The sequence below is a fragment of the Poecilia mexicana genome, unplaced genomic scaffold (assembly GCF_051168715.1).
Source record: "Poecilia mexicana isolate PSO_F unplaced genomic scaffold, ASM5116871v1 scaffold_13, whole genome shotgun sequence".
NCBI lineage: Eukaryota > Metazoa > Chordata > Actinopteri > Cyprinodontiformes > Poeciliidae > Poecilia > Poecilia mexicana.
In genome coordinates, this window is record NW_028263382.1 from 15144950 (window position 1) to 15168781 (window position 23832).

Here is a 23832-nt window from a genome sequence, read left to right on the forward strand (position 1 = left end):
TATTTAGCTAATTAGAATCTGTGTTTTAATGAGGCAACATCTTATTAGATTAAAAGTACCTTTTCAAAAGCAATCTACTAAAGAGTAAAAAACATTTCTGTATTGAGTTACCCAAACTAAATAAACTCTTAAATAATATTCTTATTTCTTGAATATGACTGCATGTCAGTAAAACTGTCTTATGGCATAATTTTTAGTTAAAGACAAAAAAAATAAAACAGTATCATGGTATTAATAAGGAAAAAAGGTTTTAAGAGCTTCTTATGGAGAGTATAATACGTTTTTGCCATAAACTCAGAAGAATAAGCAACTGTTATTTTTGATAATGAACTGAGTGGATCTTTGTGTTAAAAACTGAAAGAAATGTTGCAGAAATGCTTAAAGCAAAAAATAAAATAAATAAATAAAAAAATCTAACACCCTGAAAATATAAAACAGACTTCATGTTTGTGTTTGCTCTGAATTTACAGCCCTTCACATGGCTGGGATTTATTTTTTCCACCCTTGAGATATTAAAACATTCATGATAAACATCTCAGCCATTCACTTCAAAAGCATCTTTCCCTGAAAAATAGTGTGATCTTCCTCCTTTTCTGCAGTCATAAGTCACGTCCCTCCCTGCTCCATAACTATCTGTTTTATCTCTGATGGAGGCCTCAGGCTGCAGCTGCAGCGATCTGTCACACACACTGGATCTTCACAGCCATGAGACCGAATCTCTCCGAACGCTTTAAAGCACAGAGTCGCTCTCAGATCATTATTCCCAATCCTGAACCCAGCTCTGAATTTTTTGTTTTTTCACTTCCTTCCTCAAGCTCGCCATTATACACCCAGTGTTTCTATTCTAGTTTTCTTCTTCCATCAGAGGTCCACTGATGCGTCCTCCTTCATCCATCCACAGCTCTGCAACCACACAACAAACCCTGCACACCACACCCTCTCCTCCCTGCCCCCAATCAGCCTGGAGAAGGAGGGACGGGTCAGGGGCCAGAGTTCAGTGGGAGGTCAACAGGAAATGGTTGTTCCCCTTGGCACCAGGTCCTGACCCAGGCGCCCCTCTACTTTTCATTTCTTTGTCCCCTTACACACTCAGTCCTCGACCACGCTGGCCTCACTTTTACTCCTCCAGCTCCTCGCCGGATTGTTTTCCCTGCCATGTTTCCCAACACACTGTCACGTGAAGCAGAGGAGCGTTTGCTTCACTGTGACCTCCGAGAGCTGCAGGCTGAACTCCGGCTTGCTGCCAAGCTTGCTGGGGACAAACAAGAAAATTTGTCTTTTTTCTTTCATTAATTCAGACGTAAAAGTGTCGCAGAGTCAAAACAACAAATACAGGTGATTTAAAATTTTTACCCGGAGGAGAGCAGGAAAGAAATTATAGCTAATTATGAACTATTTTTATTAGAAATTCTCTACAGTAACTATTGATTTTCATTTTCCAACATTGGCTTTATATCACGGCTAGATATCACTTATTTTAAATTGTTTAATCACTCTGAAATGTTCCAGGTCATTACCACATATGTGCCTTTGTAAATCAAGAATTTATGTGATGAGCCAGACGTTTTGGTCTAATTTCACAAACCAAATCCAGTTATGGCTGTTATGCTGTAGGCTTGGAGAATCAACAAACCACAAGGACCTGTTGGACAACATGAAGTAGGCTAAAAGTGACACCTCTTGCATGACAGATGAGAAAGAAAGAAATTTAATCTGGAAAAACATTCTAATGGTTTGGGACTCTGATGGCTAGCTAAGTATTTTATTAAATCATCATGGTTAATTATAATTGTTTCTGTAAATAATTAGCTGAGGTTTATTGCATCCTGCTTTTCTTGATTGCGGCTATAAGCTCTATTTTTTGGGTAATCATCTCATGTGAGATATTATGATCCCCAACTAAACCTCAGAGTGATAACCTATTAGAAATGATTATTTGTGTCTGATTTCATTTCTTTTTCAATCCTTTGTATTGAAATACTATTAGAATTTTATGTTTTATTGTTTTTCTCTAAATTAAGACATCTTGTTCACTGACTATAAATTAAACCCATTATATGGAATGGGTGGGGCGATAGCCCAAAGTCAAGAACTCACCCTATTCACTCACCCGTAGTCACCTTTCTGAGGTCTTTTTGCTTACTTTGGTTGTTTTTGGACTGGTCAAAAGTCAGCTGAGTTGCAGAGATTGGTCAGAAAAGAAGAAAATGTATAAAACGTTAAGGTGATTGGTTAGATTTGCAGAAAAAGTTGGGATGACTGGTGAAAATTGCAAGTTGGACAACGTTGGGCGACAATTAAGGGATTTGCAACATCTTAACTTCCTGGAGAGACTGCTGTATTCTTTGAAGATCTAATTCTACAAATTCAGTCATCTGAGCTTTTAGCTGAACTTCTAAAGGACACTGAAGCATGACGCACTTTTTCACCAGTTCTGAAGGAAACAGCTCTGCAAAATGCAAACCATATGATTGTCATTTTGTGGAGACAGTGCAGCGCTGCCACTGTGTCGACACGTCTCCATATATTTCACTTTGAGCGAATCGCAACAGTCCTGATAATGTTTCATTTTGTTTGAAGACTCCTACTGGTTTTGACCATTCGGGCTGCTGCGGGGAATATGAATGTGTGAGATGTGAAAATGTGCACACCTGTGTGAAACTGGGAGTTTGTGTGTGTGTGAGTGTGCATATAAATATGTAAAATCACATTTTAACATGATCAGTTTGTGTGTGTGTGTCTGTGTGTGTGTAGGAGGAGGGTCACTCTTCTGATCATTAATCATTCAATTACACACCTGTCAGAGTTCAGACAAGGGGGAGAAAAGGGAGGAGGGGGAGTGAGGAAGAGGGGAGGGGTGGAGAAAGTAAAAAAAGAAACAGAGGAATGCAGTGGGGAAAGGAGGAAGAGAATAGGGAGGAACTGAATGACTTTAGAGGGAATGTCGAAGCTCCAGCAGGACTGAAAGGAGTAAAGCAACAGGGGGAAAACCTCATTGTCTGTGTGCGGACAAGCTGTGACAGAGGCAAGCTGCTGGATGGTGAAAGTCTCTGAAAGGCCGCTGGAAAGACAAAGACACAAACGTGTAGAGAAGGGAACATGTGGCAGATAAGAACAAAGCAGTGCAGGATGGTAAAGATGCAACCAAACTGTGTGTGTGTGTGTGTGGGTGTGTGTGTGTGTGTGTGTGTGCGTGTGTGTGTGTGCGTGTGTGTGTGTGTGTGTGTGTGTGTGTGTGTGTGTGTGTGTGTGTGTGTGTGTGTGTTTGTCACCTGGACTGATTTAAGAGCTGCAAACAGGAAAATAACACAATTTAAAAAAGCTAATACGAAATAAGACATGCTGAAACAAGAGGCTTTACTTGGATTAAAACAGAAATATTCAATAAACTTTGGATCAAAAGAAGCTTAGTGAAGCACCAGAGGTGCATTGATTACAGTTTTATGGGGCGAATCTAGTTTTGAGAATCCCTGATGTGAGGCTAATGATTTTGTTGATAAAAACAATAAGGAGCATTTGAAATTATTTTCGTGAGATTTTCAGGTTAAAATAAATGTTGATTTTCAATCCAATTTGACAATTAAAGCAGTACCAGATTTTAGATGTTTCTCTCATTGTTTCACAAATGATATCTCCCAGACTTTTAGATATACTTAAATATCACACAATAAAAATATCAACAACTATATTAGCAAAATCAGTAAAGCAAAGCTTCTTTATATTTTATTTTCTTACATTGCTTTGAAAACTTCAAAATCTGCAATATTTACATGTTGAATATTCAAAAGGATAAAAAACAGATTTTTAATCAGATTTCTTAGACTGCTCAGTCCTCTCTTGTTAACAAATCTGCATTAATAATACATTATGTTTATTTTATATTGAAATAAAACTCCCTGATTTAAATGTTTCATTTTCTTTTCATATTTAATAACTACCTGACCATATTGGGATGGAAGCTCATTGTCCTACATAAAGTCTATAAATTTATCCAACCGATCAAATTATTAGGAGCTGAATTAATCTGAAAGTTGATTGGGTTACAAAAGGAGCCACTCCATGAATTTAGTTTGTGTAGGTGAATGAATCTTCATCAGCACAGACAGAGCATCTGCTTACCATAGCAGTAATTTAAGGCAGGTATGCAATTATAAGCTAGTCACTGCTGCTACTCTTGAGGAGCATTTTGTTCAAATATATGTACCTTTAGATTGTGTATGCAACAGTTTCAGATGTCAAGGCAGTTTAGAAACATTTTTCTAAACTGTTTAGTCGGTGTCAGTATCAGAATGATACTAGGTTGATACTTTAGTTTCAGATTCTATTTTATTTTTGAATGGTATTTTCTCAACTCTACCATTAAAAAAAAGATTTTGCTTTGATTTGCTCCCAAATTATATTTTTTTGGATCGTATTTAAAAGACAACACACAGAAATTTGTTGCTTTTTAAAAAAATGTTTCTTTTACATCTACTCAAAAACACCTGAAGGTCAGAAGTTTGATTATATATAAACTTTAAATATTACTAGGTGTTGGTATCGGAGGTGCTGGTCTTGTATTTATATAGTATTGGATCAATAACAAACTGTGCAGTATTGCACATGTCTAACGACAGAGATAGACAGTATTAAGGTTAAAAATGTGAAAGAATAGGTAACGATTTTTATGATGACTGTTTTTGATTCTGTGCCATTTAAAAAAAGCAGAAACTCTCAGCAACATATAAAGGAGGTTTCACTTAATTAGCTCTCACTAGACGCAGTTACACCGAATTTTGTTTAACAAAAACTCAATCAAGATGTATGCTGTGTATCAAATTCTCCTCATGTTTTACACTCAAAAACATAAAATAAAAAATAAAAAAAAAATAAAAAAAAAAAAAATTAAAAAAATAAATAAATATATATATATATATATATATATATATATATATATATATATATATATATATATATATATATATATATATATAATATATATAAATATATATATGAGGTATGTGTGTGTTTGCAGCAGTCTCAATGTTTAGTTGCAAGTACCTCTAATGCCTCAGGCCACAGCCATCTGCCCCCCCTCCTCCTTACTTCACATCCACTCCTCTCTTCTCAGTGCACCCTTTCCTCCAGCAGTCACCACTGCCATATATCTAATTTATGGCCGTGCTGAGTGTGTAACAGACTCATGTATGCATAATATATCACATGTGTAAAAGAAGTGCGTTTCAGAGGAGAGTCAGAGTGTAAGATTGGGTTCTGGCTAGTTTAGTCTGGACCACAGCATTTTCCTCAGATTTAGGCCGATGTGTGTGCATGCGTCTGTGTGTGTGTGTGTGTGTGTGTGTGTGTGAGAGACGACCCAGCTGTTTCTGGGCTCAGCATCCACATGCAGGCAGAATGCCAGATGTCTCATTAGGCAAATTTGATTGGCTCGGGCGTTCAGGATGCAGAGGCGAGACAGTTCCATATGTGTGTGTCCATGACTTCGAGTGTGTACATTTACATAAGAGGGCCCCTGGATAACTATTTACATGTGTGCATTCTCAGTGCATGTGCATTCATTAGCCTGCGCTGGAACACTTGAATTTACAGGCTGTTGATTAAAAGGCAATAAAAAAAAAATAACTATGCAATAATTCGATATGAAGAAATGCAGCCAGAAAAAGTCCTTAGAGCTTTTTAGCCTTTAACATATGTAGATCTTGGAGCTTATTCAGTTGTCTTTCACTTGAACAGGATCTGTGTTTTAAGTGTCACAACTTTCAGGTCACAAACTGCAGCTCAAGCAGCTACTTTAGCTTGCCCTTCAAACTCAACAGCATCTATTAACCTTCAGCTTTAACCTCCTTAAACACTTACGAGGGAGCGCTTAATTAATAATTTTTCCCTCCTCATTTGGAACTTGACGTGTTTTGAGCCTCTTCTTCACTACAACTTCATTTTACTGCAACAACTTAGCTTTAAAACTCTCAAATTTATGTGCAGTAGTTTATATATAGATACTCCTCGTGTTTTGCATTTGGTGATAAGCTCCAAACCTTTCAACTCTGGTCCTTGAAGGACAACTTTTAGATGAGTCTCTGCTTCAACACACCTGAGTCAAATAATCAGGTCATTAGCAGGACTCAGGAGAACCTGAGGAAGTAATTCAGTTAATTTGTTTTTACAATTTCTGAAATTTTATGACTATGTTGGTTTAGCATGGTGAATACCAAAGTTAATGAATTAATTAAAGATATTTGAAAAGCATATTTCCATGACAGTCTTCTAAAGGGTAAAATTGTTTGCAAGGGACAAAAGAGTGACACAAAATAAACAAATCAGAAGGTTTACAAAGTTTGCTGTCTGGTGGAGCGCATACATCACAAACTACTGCTGACATTTCCTCTCTATAATAAGGGAGTTTCTACAAACTAAAAATGCATACAATGTTTATTTTAAACAGGCCAAATGCAATCACAAAATTTTTTTCTCACACTTATTGCAGCCTTTCAAGATGTGTTGATAATTATCTGTATCCGTTTTCAGGTTGTTTTTAAAGTTCATGGCAATTATCTAATGTTCAGCAACGTTCCAGCTTTAATTAGAGTAGTTGCTTCTACATCAAGCTTTACAATTAGTTACTATTCTGAATAGACCCAAACTCCTAAAGCATGTTTTTTAGATAAACTATGAGCCGTGCTTCTAAACAGTGATGTTATTGAAGGTGTAATGCTGCCATCTAGTGGTGCAAGTGGAAATCATTTTTGTCGAACTACTGAGTTAGCAAAATGTTCCTCTTTTAATCATTTTAACTTTTGATTGGGTCAAGGTTTCTGCAGGGAACGGAAAACCAAACCGATTTTTAAATCAAGACGCTGTTGGATGCCAGGCAGGTTAGCGGCGAGGAGAAGCAATCTTTATTTATAAGCAAGCAGTGCTACACATCCATGGAACATTATCGCTGTCTGATAAATAAAAGCTTGTGTGTGCTACACAGATATAATCTTGAAGATAGAAATCTCAGTTAAATATTACTGAACTATAACAAACCCCCACTGGCAACAATTTGTAGAGGTACAGTGATAAAGAAACAAGCTAGTGATGCTTCGAAGCAGCTGCCTATTTGAAAGGAAATAGCAACAGCACATCAGTGCATAACTTTAATCTGATCACAGAAATGTATTTAATATTATATGTATTTGTATACTAAAAATGATAAAAGCTTAACTGACATATTAGATAAGTCCATCTCAGGTCATCTGTCAGTGGTCCCCCGGAGAAATATCAAAAATAGCATGTAATGTTAACCAAACTGTATTTATTTGTTTTAAAATCTTTTTTTCTTCTTTTGTTTCTGAGAAATCAAAATTTTCAGTCTGAAAACAACAAAAGATGTCACCATCTTTGCATATGTACAATTTCTTTTGAATTTTTGCCAAAACAGCTCTTCATCGCTTCTTATTTGAATTTAGATCTAAACTCTGACCAGGCCATGCCAACGTATGACATGTACATTGTTATAAAGTCATAAAATGTTAAAAAGTTCAAGGGGTATGAACAATTTTGCAAGGTAATTCACCTTAAGACTTTTAGAAAGACTATACTGATTAACAAACTCTAATTTAAGACCACTGACTCATTCGTTGACTCTGCTTCTCGGTGTTCAGAGTTCAGGAGACGTTAACCTGATGTCCGGTTTCAAAGAGCTAGAAGCATTGTGCACCAGGTCTAATACAAACACATACACAGGTTAAATTAGAATCACCATCTGAACAGGAAGATAAAGTCGATACACAGAGCGGAAACGCACAGAGGCAGGTCCAAACATGAAAGCAACACTCTGAACACCCTCAACAAAGATCTACATCAGGGACTTTCTTGATGTAAAAATGCAGATGATGCTGTTTTAGAGGGGCGATTAATGTGGGTTTAGGAAGGGTTTGTTTGACCCAGGGGGAAAGACTTTGACAAACTGTTCTAATGCAGGGTGCTGTGGTGGCGCAGGGGCAAAGCACGACCCACGAAATGAGGCCTTAGTCCTTGTGGCGGTGGTCACAGGATCAATTCCCGGCCTGCTGACATTTGCCACACGTCTTCCTCTCTCTGATTACCCTGTTTCCTGTTGAGCTACTTTCAAATTAGAGCCACCAAAATCTTTTAGAAGAAAAAGAACTGTCCTAGTGTGACAGAGAAGTTTGTCACCTCAGGTCTTCTCTCAGTTCTCCATCAGAGTCATCTTTAGCCTCCTCTGTTTCTATGCAAACGCTCAGCTTGTCTTCCTGTTCGCTGGTCATCACCTCTTGCTGCATTGCAGGTTGAAAGTCTGACTGCACTGTGGTCTGTGGCTGGTCTCCTAGTTCCTGTTCACACTCTGTGTTCTCACTTGGTCTCCACTCAGCATCCGTGCTAGTTTTTGTGTGCCGCTCTGAAACATCAGCGTTTTCAGACTCATTTTCTCCCCCACTTTCACTCTTGCTCTCAGTTTCTGTCTCCAAGTTCTGTTTGGCTGTCTGCCTGCGAATCGTCCGTCTGTGCATGCTGCGGCGGGACTTGTTGCAGTGGAGCGTGCGTCTGCGATGCCATTGGTTGATAGAGTGTTGGGCCTCCACACTGAGCTGGCGGGCAGCCAGCCGCGGCTGGAAGCTAGTGATGTAGAAGAGAGAGGCGTATAGAGTTGTAAGATAGTAGCCACCTGTAAAGAAGATTAAAAAAAAAGAGTCTTACCAACACTGATAAACCTTAGACAACACAGTATGAAAGCTGTGGTTTTGTATTTCAGTGAATATTTCCTTGTAAAAGTGCTGAGATTTGCACATTTCACTATTAAATCCAAAAACTTAAACATTTTTTTTTGTTAGAAAAAATGTTAACAAATTCTCTACTGGAAATTGATCTGGGCTTTGAATAGGCCATTCAAATAAATACTTATGTATGTTTTCGGTGATAGTGAAGTGGAAACAGACATTACAAACAAAAATCTGAAAAGTGTGGAGCACATATGTGCTTAGCTATTTGAAGGCTTTGTGGAACCACCTGCAAGCCTCTTGGACGTCTGGAAACGGATTTATTCTTTTGAAAACAGCGCCATCAGACTGTATGGGGTAACATTATTTTATTAAATCTTGACACAAATTCTCTACTGGATTTTGATCTGGGCTTTGAATAGGCCATTCAAATAAATACTTATGTATGTTTTCGGTCCTGCTGGAAAATGAATCTCACGTCTTTTCAACTTTGACCAGCTTCTCTGTCCTTTATGTCAACAAAAGTGCTTTTGCAGTGAAACCAAAGTTTTCAGAGATTTTGTTGAACAGCAACTGAACACAGTGTGTCACCAGATCAAAGGTCCCCGTCAAGTTTAACAATTTTTAAATAAATGCAACCTATACATTTTTTTTTAAATCTTCTTGACACAGTTTTTAAAATTAAGCTACTTATAGTCGGGAAAATACGGCACTTATTGGTTTCACCTTCTCCCTGTAGCTGTGTGGGGTCTAGCAGCTCCATCATGTAGTCCGTGTCCACCTGTAAGCTGACCAAGTTGCTACGGAGGAGAACCCAGGTCAAACAAGGCAGGAAATCATCCGCTCCAAACACCGCACCTGCAGTAGAGCAGAGTTTCAGGTACCGGCCCATCCTCACTCAGTACCGAGACATTAACAAACATACATTACCTGCAGCAGAAGTAGCATTAGTGCTCATGCTGTGGTAAATGCTCTTGCAGACCTTGAGGAGGATCTGGTTCTTCTTGTTTGGGGAGTAGGCCTCATGCATACTGGCCCATCTCTGCTGTATTCGCTCCAATGTGACGGAATCAGGGACTCCGACTCCTTTTGATCCACCAAGTTCTTCAACCCCGTTCTTTTCTAGCAACAGGAAGTTTCCCTGGAGACTCTGAAAACTGCCGTCGTTGGTCCTGGAGGTGTGGATGCAGGAGTAGAGATGGGAGGAGACGGGCTTCAAGGCCACTTTGTGAAGAGCGAGCTCCACCAGAGAGTCTAGAGAAGGATGCAAAGACAAATGATGAGAAATATACACAAGAACAAAATGCATCTTGGCAACAAAAGGGTATTTGAGAATTTTAGATGTCTCTCACCAATCTCAGAGTCATTCAAGTCAGTGATGCTGTCCAGTATGGCATGAATGTCTGGATAATCCAACAGGATCTCCCTGAGCGACGAGAGTGATGACCTCACTTCCTGTAGGTACTCTGCTCCCATAGGCCCAGTGGGGTCAGAACCTCCCTTCAGGGTCATCTCTACAAATCCTTTAACTGCCTCTCCAAAGGCGTTTCCTTTCCTCTCGCTCATCTCCACCACCCGATTGGTCAGCTTCTTCTTCTGAGACACCAGACCACCGAGCGCCTGGCCCACAGCCGACAGACGGTTGATGACCTTACCAGCCAAGCGGTGCGCTGAAGGGTGGAGGGGCCCCGGGCCTGTTATTTGGCACTCCTGCTCCTCCTCTATGCTGCTGATGGACAGCGAGTCGAGCTCCAGCGATGGGGGCTGGAGCAAAGACGAAGGCCTGGGTGGAGGCAACCAAACTCCATCTTCAATCCAGGACACCCTGTGTGGAGACTGAGGCACGGGGCTGCTGTGGCGGTGCTGCTCAGGTGTTCCTGGTGTGGTGGGCGTGGAAAGGCTCCCGGTGCTCGCTCTTTGAGGGATGATACACGCCAAATCCCGGCTGGGCCTCCTGAGGACCACTCCTGTTGGCGTTTGTGGGGTGAGAGGGGAATCGGCGGACCTAGCTCTGGTCAGACCTGCTCAACGAAAAAAAACACACTCTTTTAAATTAAAGATCAATCACCTGCTTAATGTTTGTGTGTTGATGCATTTGACTCTGACCTGATCCCTCTGTACTGGCAGCCTTGGATTCCTGGTCCAGTGAGATGGCTCGTTTGCTTTGAATCCCAGCCCCGACCCAAGTCCGGGTGGTGCTCAGGCGTCGCTCTCGTCTGAAACCTGATAACTGTAAAGCCGCTGGCCGGTGAGTCAACCAGTCATCTCCATGTTCATGAACGTAGAGGGGATTTATGATGCACAGGGCGCCATTGGCGGAAGTCAGCTTCAGAACAACAAGCAGATGAGCAGAAAATAAGATTGGAAAGATTGACTGGTCCGTCTCATATATTAATCTCCACATCAGAGAATATCAAGCATTTTAAAAGGCATAGGGAGAACAATTGCATTATTATTAACACTAAACCCTTTTATTACATGGTTTTCACAGAAATGGAGACCCTTTTCAGTAAATCACTAGCAGACACAAATAGAAAAACAATGTTTACGTAATAACTGCTCAGATCTGTCACTGCACAGTAATAATGAAATAAAAACATCAAATCGCAATATTATAATGACATTAGATATGATAGTATCAACTGCAATTAACCCCTTTTTCCTTTCTATGTCTTTCCTGTCATCACATTAATGAACTTAGCATCTTGATCTCTAAGCTCAGGGTTGGCCATCAGGGTAATTCAACTCACAATAATATTGCAAAGCAAACTTTTAATGCATGTCATTGGAAACATTCTAGACAAATACTGCATGCAAACAGTCATTTGAAATTCCATGTTTTTTTGTTTGCTATGGCAATTTCTATTTGCTACATTGTGCAGCTGCAATGATGTCTTCATTTGACCTGTATTTTATTTCCACTTGTGCTCACAATTAATTTCAGTAGCATGCAGTTAGCATGCTTTGAGTAAATAATATCCCTTCTGCTTTGCCTTTTTATTCTTCTGATACTGTAACATACATAGTGAGATCCTCAACTAAGCCCACAAACTTTACTTCACTAAAATTTAACCAAGTGTGATTAAAATTTGACACTGTTTGCCATTTCCACTCAGCAATATGATCTCTTAGATGTACATTTGAAATGAAATGGAGATAGAGTTAAGACAAATCATGATGGATGGGAGAAAAATACAATTGTAAAACAGTTTTACTAATGTTGTAATAGTGTGTATTGCATGAAGTGGGCTCCAACATAAATAACTTTTAAAACTTTCCAGAAATCCAGTCCATGTAGACATAATGCAAAGTAAGCAAATTCTCCATCATAGAAAATGCTTTTAAAAAACACAATTTTGTTGTGATCTGTGTAGTTATGTTGATATTTTCTGTGTTTATCGTTATCCTGTTCCCTGTGAGTCTCTGTCTCTGCGTCTTCCCCGTTGATTGTCTCCCAGGTGTGTCTCGTCCCCTTGATTACCCCGTGTGTATTTAAGTCCACCTGTTGTCTCTGTCTCTTGTCAGATCCTCGTCGTTGTTAGCGTCATTCGTTGCACGTCTATAATTGAGTTTCCTTAGTAGAACTGTGAAGTCCTGAGGTTACTTGTTTTCAGTCTACAGTCTTTATATCAGTTGCTACCGGTGTTAGCTGTGTGCTAATTTGCTGCCGTGCTGCCTGTTCTGGACTGTTACAAGCATCATTATTATTAAATTCATCATCACCTTCACTATAACCTGGGTTCTCTGAGCCTCTCCTCACCACCACCAACCACACCCCTTGACAAATTTGTTAACAAACCTCTGCTGGTCTGACGGCACACCATGCTGGTGCTCCTATTTGATTTATAGACGATTCACTCGCCACAGGATGCCAAATGCTTGAAGAGGGTCTAAAAGCTTGGCAGTCTGACAAATGTTCTAATTATCTCAGAAAATAATTATAATTTGACCCGTTGAGGGCATGCAAAGACTGTACAAAGGGCAACATTTCTGATTCCAATGTTTCTTTTTGGTTTACTTGGAGAAAAAATGTGGAACTACCCACAAGCTTGACAAGCAACAGCTTGGAACTATTTTTACTAAATGGCTAACTAATGTTACAAGCTATCCTATTCCACATCTCTAGGAAGTGGATTATTTTTAGCATGAATTTAACTTTCAAAGTTCCTCTTCAAGTCGCTCAGTGAAACTTTTGTTTTGTGCTGATGCAGCTTTTGAGAGGATTACAGGACTTTGAATTTCCTCACCGGGTAAAAACAGGGAAGTTGTTCGTTTGGCGGGTATGCTTGCTCACGCTTACAAAATAACATACCTGAATGGAGCACATCACATGGCTTGGCTCCTTGTTGGGCATTTCTTCTGCTTGTTGTTCAGGTGGTGTGAACAACCACGTTTCTGCAGAGCAGAAATCATTACTCAACATGGTTTTAAAAGTACTGTAGTTTTGTATTTTTCATGCAGGAGACTGGAACCAAAGACTCACTAGGTTCAAGCTCAGAGAGACGCTCTTGATTCATCTCGGTGGGACTGTAGATCCAACGGGGGATGGACAGGCAGACAGCCAGCACATCCCTGACACAGACAGAGAGAGACGTGTAAATATATTCACAAACCTTAGTAATACATCTCGAAAGTATGTAGGAAAGGAGCTCTAAAAGAATTTCACACAACTTACAGATTCAATAAAATACAGCAACACAATGCTTGGCATAACAGTGAAGTGAAAGGAAAATAATACATGTTTTTTTTTTAACCTAAACAAGAATACTTTGGGTATTGATTAATCTGATTTCAGGCCCCCTAATTATCCAAGAGTCCACTGAAATGTAGTTTAACAATAAATAAAAAAAATCCAGCTCTACTGTGGTTTGTCACATCAGAAAACAAACAATGTCATAAAGACCAAGGAGTGCAGAGTGGTCAGTGAGGAAGGTCTGGTTAGGTTTAGGTCATAAAACAATACATTATTTCTTTAAACATCTGACACAGCATTCTTCAATCCATTATTCAAAAGTGGAGGCAGGAAGGAGCGACTGCAAACTTATCAACATATGCTCCGATACCTAAACAGAACAGCAGGTTAGATATCTGAACAGAAGAGAATTGATTGAATTGATCAGGGAAGCAGCCGAGAGATGCATTTGGCACAGCTAATGAATTTAGATGCCACTCTGAACAATAAATTTATCTGGACCACAGGTTCCATGACTGGCAATAGAGCAGAATATGATTGATTATATACTTTATTGCCCCACAGAGGGGAGATTTTAGTGCAACAGCAAAGTAAATGGCAATCAAGGCATGTAGATTCACACAAAGATAAGAACATAAGATATAGAAACAGAAAAAGGAATAACACACTACACAAAATGTGTAAAAATTGAAGTGGTATGTATACTTCTTTAAGGCATTGTTACAACACGATGTTTAAATTTGCTTATGAGGTTTGGTAAGACTTTAAAGTTGCCATTACTTGTATGTCCTAAAGGGTTTTAAGAGAATTTTAAAATCTCCATTTGACTTTATTTCTCTCTATATCTCATAGTCAAATAACAAAAAGGTTCAGCTCACAGCTGTAAGTATGGTAAAAGCAGTAAAGTATGTTCCTACCTGGTCAGAGAGTAGAAGAGCACCAGCTGAGGCAAATCAGAGAAAGACAGACGAGACTCAGAGAGCTGGAAGGCTGTCATAGAGAAACAGAGAACAAGTGCGCAGCTCAGTATCATTTCATATTTAGTTAAAGTAAGGCACATTCTGAGAACCAGTTTTCACTTTAAATAAGGAAGTTTATAAAGAGGACTTCTGTAGAAAATTTGCTGTCACTGCTGAAGTAGTTCACTGTCACTGTTTTCCTGACAGAAGACGGTTTATGATAAGCACATTTCAGCAGGTCAGCAGATGCAGTTTTGAGTGAGAAACAGTGTCGTGTGTTTTATTATCACATATCTCAAACCTATTTCTCTGGAGCAGAAAAATCATATAAGAAAACTTTCATTTATCAAACAACAAGCAGCAGGTGTGCATGTTCAAACAATATGAGTTAACAGTTTGCACAGACACAGAAAATACCTGAAACCGTACTAATCAGGATTTTGCAAAAGGTTAATGTCAGCCTGAATTCCTCCATTTGGGATCTTTTTTCCGGCTGGAATACCCAACCATGTGTGAACATTTAAGTGAAACAGTCGCCACCAGTTAAAGGCTGATGATTTGGAAATGATCAGAAGCAAGCAAACAAACAAAACAAACAAACAAAAAAAAAACACTAAAAGATTCAAGTACATTGTGAACTAAAAACAAGAGATATAAGTGTAGTGAAGTCAAAAAAACACAAACATGAACTAAGAGACTGGCAGCCAAGATACCCCAGTTTATGCATAGCTGGTTGTCATGGTGGGATAATATTTTGGGAAACTGTCAAAATGTATATTTGACATAGTCAATGTGAAGTACGTTCAAAACCTAAGAGTACAAACTGTCATAAATGGTGGTGGCATATAATGCTTTGGGCCTGGGTTTCACTGCCTACAGTTCTGGTTTATTGCATGTAGTAGGTGGAATCTTAAAATTCATCAACCTCATCAAAATATTAGCCTGGCCATTGCCTTCCACTTCACTAGTCCGTGTGATTTCTCCCATTGAAGTGGATTCCTACTGTAGATTTTCTACCGGGCCAATCAGAGAGCAGAAGGAGAAGTGGTGAACGATGACATCAATTTTATGCACTGTTTTAGATTTGTGGTCTGCCTGTAGTTTTAGCAAAGACAGCGGAGGAAGTGAACGCAATATTTGGCCACGCTTCCAAATATTAAATTAACGTTAAGAGTGGTCTCATTTCTTCACAGCGGAGGAGGGTTGCAGGCAATTTCCAGTAAGCTTCATAACGTTGAATTGGTGCATTACATATGTCATGGCCAAATGTTAGCAACTGGGTAAAGTTTTAAACTTCAGCAGAGTTCATGCCTCAAAGCAAATTATAGAACAAGAGGCTGGTTGTTTACCAACACAGAGATGACTGAATTTAGCACAACATCAAAAACAAAATATCCCCCTAAACACACAAAACTGATAAATAAAGCAGGTTAATGTGAAGCTTTTGGAAGGCCCTGACCTCAAATGTACAGATACTTTTCTAAATATGTTTAAAAGCAGCAGTGTGCATGTCAGGAAACTAACCAATTCAAATGAAATCTACCACCTTTGTCAAAAATGGGATGTCTAATATCCTCAAGAATTACATGTAAAACTTCTTGATGGCTACAAAAAAATGATTTGAAGGGAAACGTGTAACCAAGTATAACTGGGTGCATATTTGAACATATGCAGATATATTTAAATTTGAAGGTGTCATTGGCCTTATCATAATATTGACTTTTTGACGTGTTTGTTTGCAATGTTTAGCAGAAGTAACAAATCAGTAAAGAGATGTCGAAAGCAAAACTCAATGGACCTCAGTTGACCTGGCTCCACCCAGGTAAATGTTTGTATCCATTGTTTCGTACCTGTTTCCTTGCAGTTCATATTATAATCGAGAACTTCTCCATTCTGATCCCCTGCAGACACACACAGTAGGCAGGGCTGAGACGTCACAGAGTCCCGCACAACCAGGAAGCTCTGCAGGGAAACACAAAGTGGCTCGTTTAGCTGTCTGAAGTGCGACTGAAGAAGTAAGACGTTTCCTCTGAAACACCAACACACACAAACCTCGCAGCGGGACTCCATGGCAACCAGGCCACAAAAAGAGAGACACCGAGGCGTGGATACAGAACTCTGACAGTTTCAAAGTGTGGTTTTTGACAGCTACAGCAGTTCATCTTTTTAGCAACATGGTGCTGTTCTGATCTCTCAAAGACTCAAGTACATTTCTCTAAGCGTTGATATGCTGAGATATTGTCTGTGGTGAAGTTTACTATCATGGGCTTGAGACCCAGACATAGCTCAGTTTGTCTCAGCAGTTCTACGTGGTAGATCTTGCAGCAAGATTGATCTAACAAAGCAGATTCTGTTCTGCTAATCGACTGTTGGCCTAAAAACAAAAATCATTCATCTTGTATGAACAATAAAAATGGATTTTACAAACATGTTAGTTATGTTCTATGGTCAAGGGGAAGACTGCTAGAAATTAGTGGATATGGAATCTGGATGAATCTGGAATAAAAAAACGTGTCAGAAAAAGGTACACAAGCAACAGTAATAACCACAGTCAGGAGAGGATTGTGGTAAAAGCTAATTAAAACATTTGAGGAAGGTTTGTTTCAGGACCAAACACACACATTTGTAAGTCATTTTTTAAAAAAAGTCCAAGTCTCTCAAATATTTGAGGGAAAAGTCCAAGTCAAGTCTCAAGACCTTTGCCTCAGTTCAGAGTGAAGTCTCAAGTTACAAATCAAATTTACAACATCTAGGTCCCTTCTAACCCCACGTCGTTGTAGGTTAGAACTTCACTTCTTAGGCCGGAGTTATAACGTGAGCATGTGATAGTTAACTTTTAATAAATATTAAAATATTTAAAGATAACTTCAATATTGTACAATTACCGTACCGTTCCTGCTGAAGGCTCTGTTTTCATACCGTTGTTCCTTCATTATATATTGAACTAAATATGTTTAGCGGGATTTCTGATCTACAGTGACAACTCCATGATCTGAACTCACCACTACATCTGATATAAATAAAAATTCACTTGTGACACAAAGTCTAGGAAGTATTTCCTTTAAATTCTGTTCTCATAAACTTGTGAATGGCATCCTGTTTTTCAGAAACTAACTTTGTGGATCTTGGTTAATGGTTAATTTATTCGAAAACAAAGCAAAACATCCATAAACATTCATTATCTTCATGTGACCGCTTTAGTAATTTTAACACAACAATGCCACTGGTTTATCCTTTTGATAGACACACAGCAACCTGTTATCTCTTCTAGGTTACTCGCATATGTGTGAAAGCAAAAATGTGATGTCACACTTGTATGAACCAATCAGGATCCAGCAACATTTAAATTGAAATCTGAAGGCAGAGGTTCTCAGTATATACGTGCAGAGCATTGCTTAAAAAAAGAGGAAGCTCTCAAAAGTTTTAACCGTTTATCTAAAACAAGTTTCTTTACATCATCTCAAGAAGCATTTTTGACATTTCTACCAAAAGATTAAAAAAAAATAACTGAGATGCTGTTATTAGAGACTGCTGTTATCAGTCAGATCACCTTTGCGTTTTCCTGGAAGCAGAAGCAGCAACAGAGAGAAAGCGGTTGGTTGAGTCACGGTGGACTTGAGTAACACGAAGCACTTTGAGTCCAGAGCAACCGCTCACTCATATAGTAATGTCACCTCAGCTCAGAGGTATTCCCACACATTAGGATGAAAAAAATTATAAACACACATGCAAGATGTGGCTTTCAGACTTCGAGAGCTCAGAAATAAAGACAACCTCACTCTACAAAGAATGAGACAAGTGACGTCCACTTTTTTAGGTGATTCACTACAACCCAACCGCCGAGTCATTTTTTCTTTGTTCTACATCTATGTCATACCACAAACTCCACAACACACCGGAAAACTGTGCCAAAAAAATGCCTTCTTCCTCTTTCATGGGTTAATAACCCAATGCTTCCAGTTAGCATAAACAGAATGCTACGATTTAAAACTATCATCCTGTAGAAAGTGAACGTCTTTTGCTACTCACAGAGCTTCTCTGCAGCTGGTGCATCCATTTTGTAAAGTCATTTCCCTGATACGCTCACGGTGTTATTCAACAGTACTTCTGCATTTAGCTTAAAACGCATTTTTTTGTATTTCCAGATGTAAAACAGAAAAGGGAACTGCTGATGCCTCGGAGAGAGCAAGTGCTGAACAGGACACACAAAAAAAACAACCTTTGGCTGAAAGCAAAACATTTTTGTGTTTTATCTGCAAATTCAAGATATCAAGTTTCAGAAAAAACTTAGATTGCATAAAAGAACCAAAAGGTTGATGGTGATATGCAAAACTTGGCAACAAGGGCATGAATATGAGAAGATCCAAGAAACAGGATGCCCAAAGTGATCAGAAATTATTTTGAGGACTGAGGGAGAAACATATTCTGTTTTAGAAACTTCTTACATCGGTTTATGTTAAGAAGAGCTGAAATATTCATAAAACTAAGCAGAATAATAATTTTATCCATGCAAATATGAAACGGAGAGATGACGACATGAACTGCGTAGCTTCATCAGGCTCCTTTTGGAGGAGAAATAGCTTCATTTCTCACATTAAACAATTAGTAAAGATTCACAGAGAACGTATCTAAACACAAAAAGTTTATAGATGATAAACGGTTGGATCATCGGTAGCAAAGTAATAGAGTAATGTTTCTGTAAAACAAAACCCCCATTACCATGTCGTAGTTTGATTGGATTTGGTCTTGAGACCCCATTTTCAAAGTCTTGGTCTTGAATACATTTTCAGTCCATCCTATGTGGATCTCAGACCTGCTGGACTCAATATTTTTCCTCAAGGAAAGTCAGAATCACATTGTTTTCTTTATTGCAACTTGGAGAAACATTCAGTGTTTTATAATGTAAAAATGGAGAGCTAATTTATTGGACATCTACTTTCTTATGTTTGCCACAACCACTATAATATTATTACAGCCTTGAAATTGGTTTGGTCTTCTTGTTGACTTAGTCTCTGGTCAGGCGACCTAGACCAGAGTGTTTCAGCCCTGGTCGTCAAGACAAACTGACCTTCATGTTTTAACGTGTTTTCCTGCTTCAGCATGCCTGATTTTAATTGGTGACTGGTCAACAGGCTTTTACCTGCTAACTATTGGTTGCCAAGCTTTTGCTTAACCACAAGCATTTAAATCAAATGTATTCAAGCAGGGAAATGCCAAAAGAAATTCAGGGCAGTGTGACTTGAGAACCAGTAGTTTTACATCCTGGTCCTCATCCTGAACCAGCACACCTGAAACAAATGAATGGATTACCTTTTTAACACACCATTAGGTGTTAAAGAATCATGTTAATCATCCAGTTATTTAAGTCAGGAGTGTGGAGGAAGGGAAAGAAATAAAACATGCTTTACAATGGGTCCTGAGGATTAGAAATCCACTGGTCTGGCAAAAGAAGAAACAAAAACAGACCTTGACCTTCAGTGTGGTAAATTAAAGCTCGACTGAGCTTCCGGGAGAACTTTCATGTCTTAGTTGGGTTATTGGACCCACACTGTGATGCACCGATGCCCAAATTCGGAGGAACAAATGAAATGCCATCACTGTTCTGCAGCTTTCAGTTCCATTGTCAAACTACACGTGGTTTGAATTCTTAGTTTCACGTCTTTTTGCATATTAATAAACTGCTGATATGGAAGTGAGCTGTTATGAGTGTCAAGTCCAAACACAATTTAAAATGTAAATGTTCAAACATTATAATAGAAGAGTAAAGCTCAAAAGATTGGAAAATTGTGAAAAAGTTCAGAATTTGGTGTCACTCGCTTCTAAAAGTGAAGTTCCTATATAACATGACCAGCAGAGTTAAATATGACAAGGTTTTCTTTCTTGTAATTTTGATAATTACTGCTTGCAGATTGTTAAAAACAAAATTTAAGGCCTCAGATGATCAATAAAAGATTAATAAAAACTATATTTGGTGAATCCACAAATTGCAAATTGTAGCTTACAGAGTTTGGAAGATGGCTGACTTGTCAGTTGTCCAACAGACAGTCATTGACCCCCTCCATTAACAGAATAAGCCACAAAAGGTCATTGCTGATCAAGCTGTTTGTTCACACAGGGCTGCATCCAAGCATTTCCTTAGAAAGTGGAGTGGAAGGAAGACGTGTAGAAGAAAAAGGTGCAATGGCAGCTGGCGTAGCTGCAGCTTTGAGAGGATCATCAAGCAGCTTCACAAGAAGTGGACTGAGGCTGAAGTCAGTGCACCAAGAGTCATTACGAACAGACGAAGCCTACATATGGGTTGCAAATGTTGCATTCCACATGTCAAACCACTCAATATCAGAGACATCTTACCTGGGCTGAGGAGGAAAGGAACTGGACTGTTGCTCAGTGGTCCAAAGTCCAGTTTTCAGATGAACGTATAAGTTCTGCATTTAGAAATCGAGGTCCAAGTTGTCTGGAGGAAGAGCGGAGCGGCACAGAAGTGTGAAGTTTCCACAGTCGGTGATGGTTTGGTGGAATCATCTGTTGGTTCAACAATCGTTCCACTGGGCTTTCTGAAGACCACAGTAAATGAAGCCACTGCCGACAAGCTGTACGGAGATGCTGGTTTAATTTTCCAGCAGGACCTGGCACCTGCTGCCCACACTGCCAAAGGTACCAAAAGCTGCTTCAGTGAATGTGGTGGTACTGAGCTTGATGGACCAGTAAACTTTCCTGACCTTTAACCCCATAGAAAATCTACAAACTGTTGTCAAGAGGAAGACAAGGAACACCAGACGCAGCAGGGGAGATGACCTGAAAGCAGATATCAAAGAAATCTGGACCTCCATAACACTGTTACCTGATCACTTCCATGTCACGACGCACTGGTGAAGTAATTTACACAAAAAAAAAAAAAGAAATTAATGCATAGAAATGAGCTTCTCAGAAGCCTGATCTTATGTATTATTCAGAGTTTTGGGCTTTTATTATCCATCAAAATTACAAGAAATAAAAGGATGAAATACTGCGACAGACTGGCGACCTGTCCAGGGTGAACCCCGCCTCTCGCCCGGAACGTTAGCTGGAGAGGCACCAGCTACCCTCCCGACCCCAATAAGGGAGAAGGGTGTGAAGAAAATGGATGGATGGATGGAAAAGGATGAAATATTTCAATATATGTATAACGATAACATAAGACTCATTTTCAAAAGTCAGAAATTTTTTTTTTTTTACAATATTTCAATTTTAGGAGCCATACTTCTTGTCCTTTAGACAACAAGGTTCCTCAACTTTTTCCAACTGAAGATAAGTTTAAAAACAGAAACTTACAAATAATTGTCAATTTTAATGAAGATGAATATCACAAGTAGTGTTAGAGAAAGAAGGCAACAACAAAAATAGAATCCATCCATTCATGTCACACAGGTTTTTAAATTCTCTAACATTTGGACGTATCCGAGACTCAGTTACTCAGTTGAGGACATTTCTAAAGAGTTTGTCATGTTTTGTTTCCATTTTAAGATAAAACCTAAAAGGCTACTAAAAAATTTAAGCACTATTTACTTTTAAATGTCTTTTGAGGTAGAAACTTGAAAAGTCTTTTTTTTTTTTTTTTGCATAATTGTCTGTTTTTAGATGGGCAACAACAGAATTTATATACATATAAAAAAGTAAAACACAAAAAAGTAAGTAGGTCTATGGTCGGATTCTAGTATAGAAATTATGCTCTCAACAAATTATTGATCACGACCTTGTCGTCACTCAACATGTAATTCCTCTCTTACCCCGGCTGGTGCTCCCCGGATGGCAGCGTGGGCCCCCTCTCTGTCCCAAGGGGCCCCGGGACACCAGGCGTCCTGACAGCCCCTGAGCTTCTCCAGCAGCGAGAGTCTCCGCCGGCTGCTTCTCCACGGGATTGCTGTCGTCCCGTTAACAGGAGCATGCACTGCCCTGGACACCAACACAAAAACACCATGACTGGCACGCTCAGCCTATTTATGCACACAGAGTAACAGTTTGACACCTCTGCAAAGAAACTTTACAGGCTGGGAACAATCGTAGGTGTAAGTTTTTGGTTTATTTGAATTCTATCCAAATTTTCAAAAATAATTAAATACAAGTAATCAGATTGTACTTACATGTCTTTCTTTTTTTCCTCAGAAATTTCTGCACATTTTTCAGTTTTTTTCTCTCTTGAACTCCTCTTTCCTTCTTGCAGAGAACGTGTTACTTAAGAGCTCAAAATACCAGCAGGGCTAAAATAGGAAGTTCACTTTCGTCTCTACAACACAACCCCAAGAGATTTCCTGCATTAATGTGGCAAATTTTCCACGTTTCAACATTGTACCGACGACCCGTGCTGCTGAGCAGAAATGTTTTCCCTTCTGTCCTGTTTCACATGACAACTAAAGCAACTTCGGGTTCCATTAGAAAACTCACAGCAGCTTCTCATACCCAGCCCTTTTCTCGAGTCAGCCTGTGGTTAACCAAAACTCTGAGCACATTGAGAACAGTAAAAAGACTGCATGTTCTCTAAGTGAGGCTATATTTATGTGCAACTGCGGAGCTGCGGATGTCCTCTGCTGGGCAACTTTTACAACCTTTTAATGCTAAGATAATCTGTGAATTTCTACAGGGCACAACATGTCACACATGAGAACTTTCTTCTTCTTAAATAAGAAAAAAAAAAGAAAATTTAAAAAAAAGGTTTGAGGTTATTTTGTAATCTCTGTGAGTGGACTGGATGGCCGAAGCTTTCACAGCGCTGCATGTCAGGAAAACCGCTCGCTTTGAGGTGTTGTTGATAGGTCAGCGTTTCCATGGCAAAAAGATTGACGGTCGTTGTTAGTCAGAACAGGTGTTAACCTACATCATTATCTCGGCTGCAGTCATAACCAAGTGTTGATTGAAGGATCAAGTACTGGACTGTGTGGTTGGTTGTCTGTCCTGTATTTTTCTAAGTCGCCCATTGATGGACTGGTGACCTTTCCAGGGCTGACCCCGACGTTCGCCCATCGACTGCTGGAGTGGATGCATGGAGCAAAATTTCATATTTAACCATTATTCCAACTAACACGTTGTCCTAAGCCAACATTTATATATATATATATATATATATATATATATATATATTTTTTTTTTTTTTTTTTTTTTTTTGATTTTATGTTTTTGAGTGTAAAACATGAGGAGAATTTGATACACAGCATACATCTTGATTGAGTTTTTGTTAAACAAAATTCGGTGTAACTGCGTCTAGTGAGAGCTAATTAAGTGAAACCTCCTTTATATGTTGCTGAGAGTTTCTGCTTTTTTTAAATGGCACAGAATCAAAAAGTCATCATAAAAATCGTTACCTATTCTTTCACATTTTTAACCTTAATACTGTCTATCTCTGTTGTTAGACATGTGCAATACTGCACAGTTTGTTATTGATCCAATACTATATAAATACAAGACCAGCACCTCCGATACCAAC

At 39.0% G+C, this 23832-nt stretch overlaps 1 protein-coding gene across 3 annotated transcripts; it reads right to left on the reverse strand.

The window, feature by feature from the left end:
* Positions 1-6873: 6873 nt before the first annotated feature.
* Positions 6874-23246, reverse strand: rinl (Ras and Rab interactor-like). Of its 3 annotated transcripts, none has more exons than XM_014980829.2 (11): positions 22496-23243; positions 22142-22307; positions 16226-16337; positions 14334-14406; positions 13207-13295; positions 13036-13118; positions 10830-11049; positions 10076-10744; positions 9654-9977; positions 9450-9581; positions 6874-8671 (listed from the first exon to the last, which is right to left on the reverse strand). In XM_014980829.2, coding segments are annotated over exons 1-11 (2364 nt in total). In that variant the 5' UTR covers positions 22498-23243; the 3' UTR covers positions 6874-8177. The 3 variants fall into 3 exon arrangements, with proteins under 3 accessions (XP_014836315.2, XP_014836316.2, XP_087867875.1); XM_088011749.1 differs by having other exon boundaries at positions 8183-8622; positions 22496-23246; XM_014980830.2 differs by lacking the exons at positions 22142-22307; positions 22496-23243 and adding an exon at positions 18405-18661.
* Between the last annotated feature and the right edge of the window lie 586 nt (positions 23247-23832).

Excerpts from the sequence above, each read along its gene's own strand:
- rinl (XM_014980829.2), bottom strand. Across the intron at positions 11,050-13,035 it reads ATGTGATGTGCTCCATTCAG|CTGACTTCCGCCAATGGCGC; the intron begins GTATGTTATTTT and ends GTTGTTCTGAAG. Across the intron at positions 9,978-10,075 it reads CTTGAATGACTCTGAGATTG|ACTCTCTGGTGGAGCTCGCT; the intron begins GTGAGAGACATC and ends ATCCTTCTCTAG.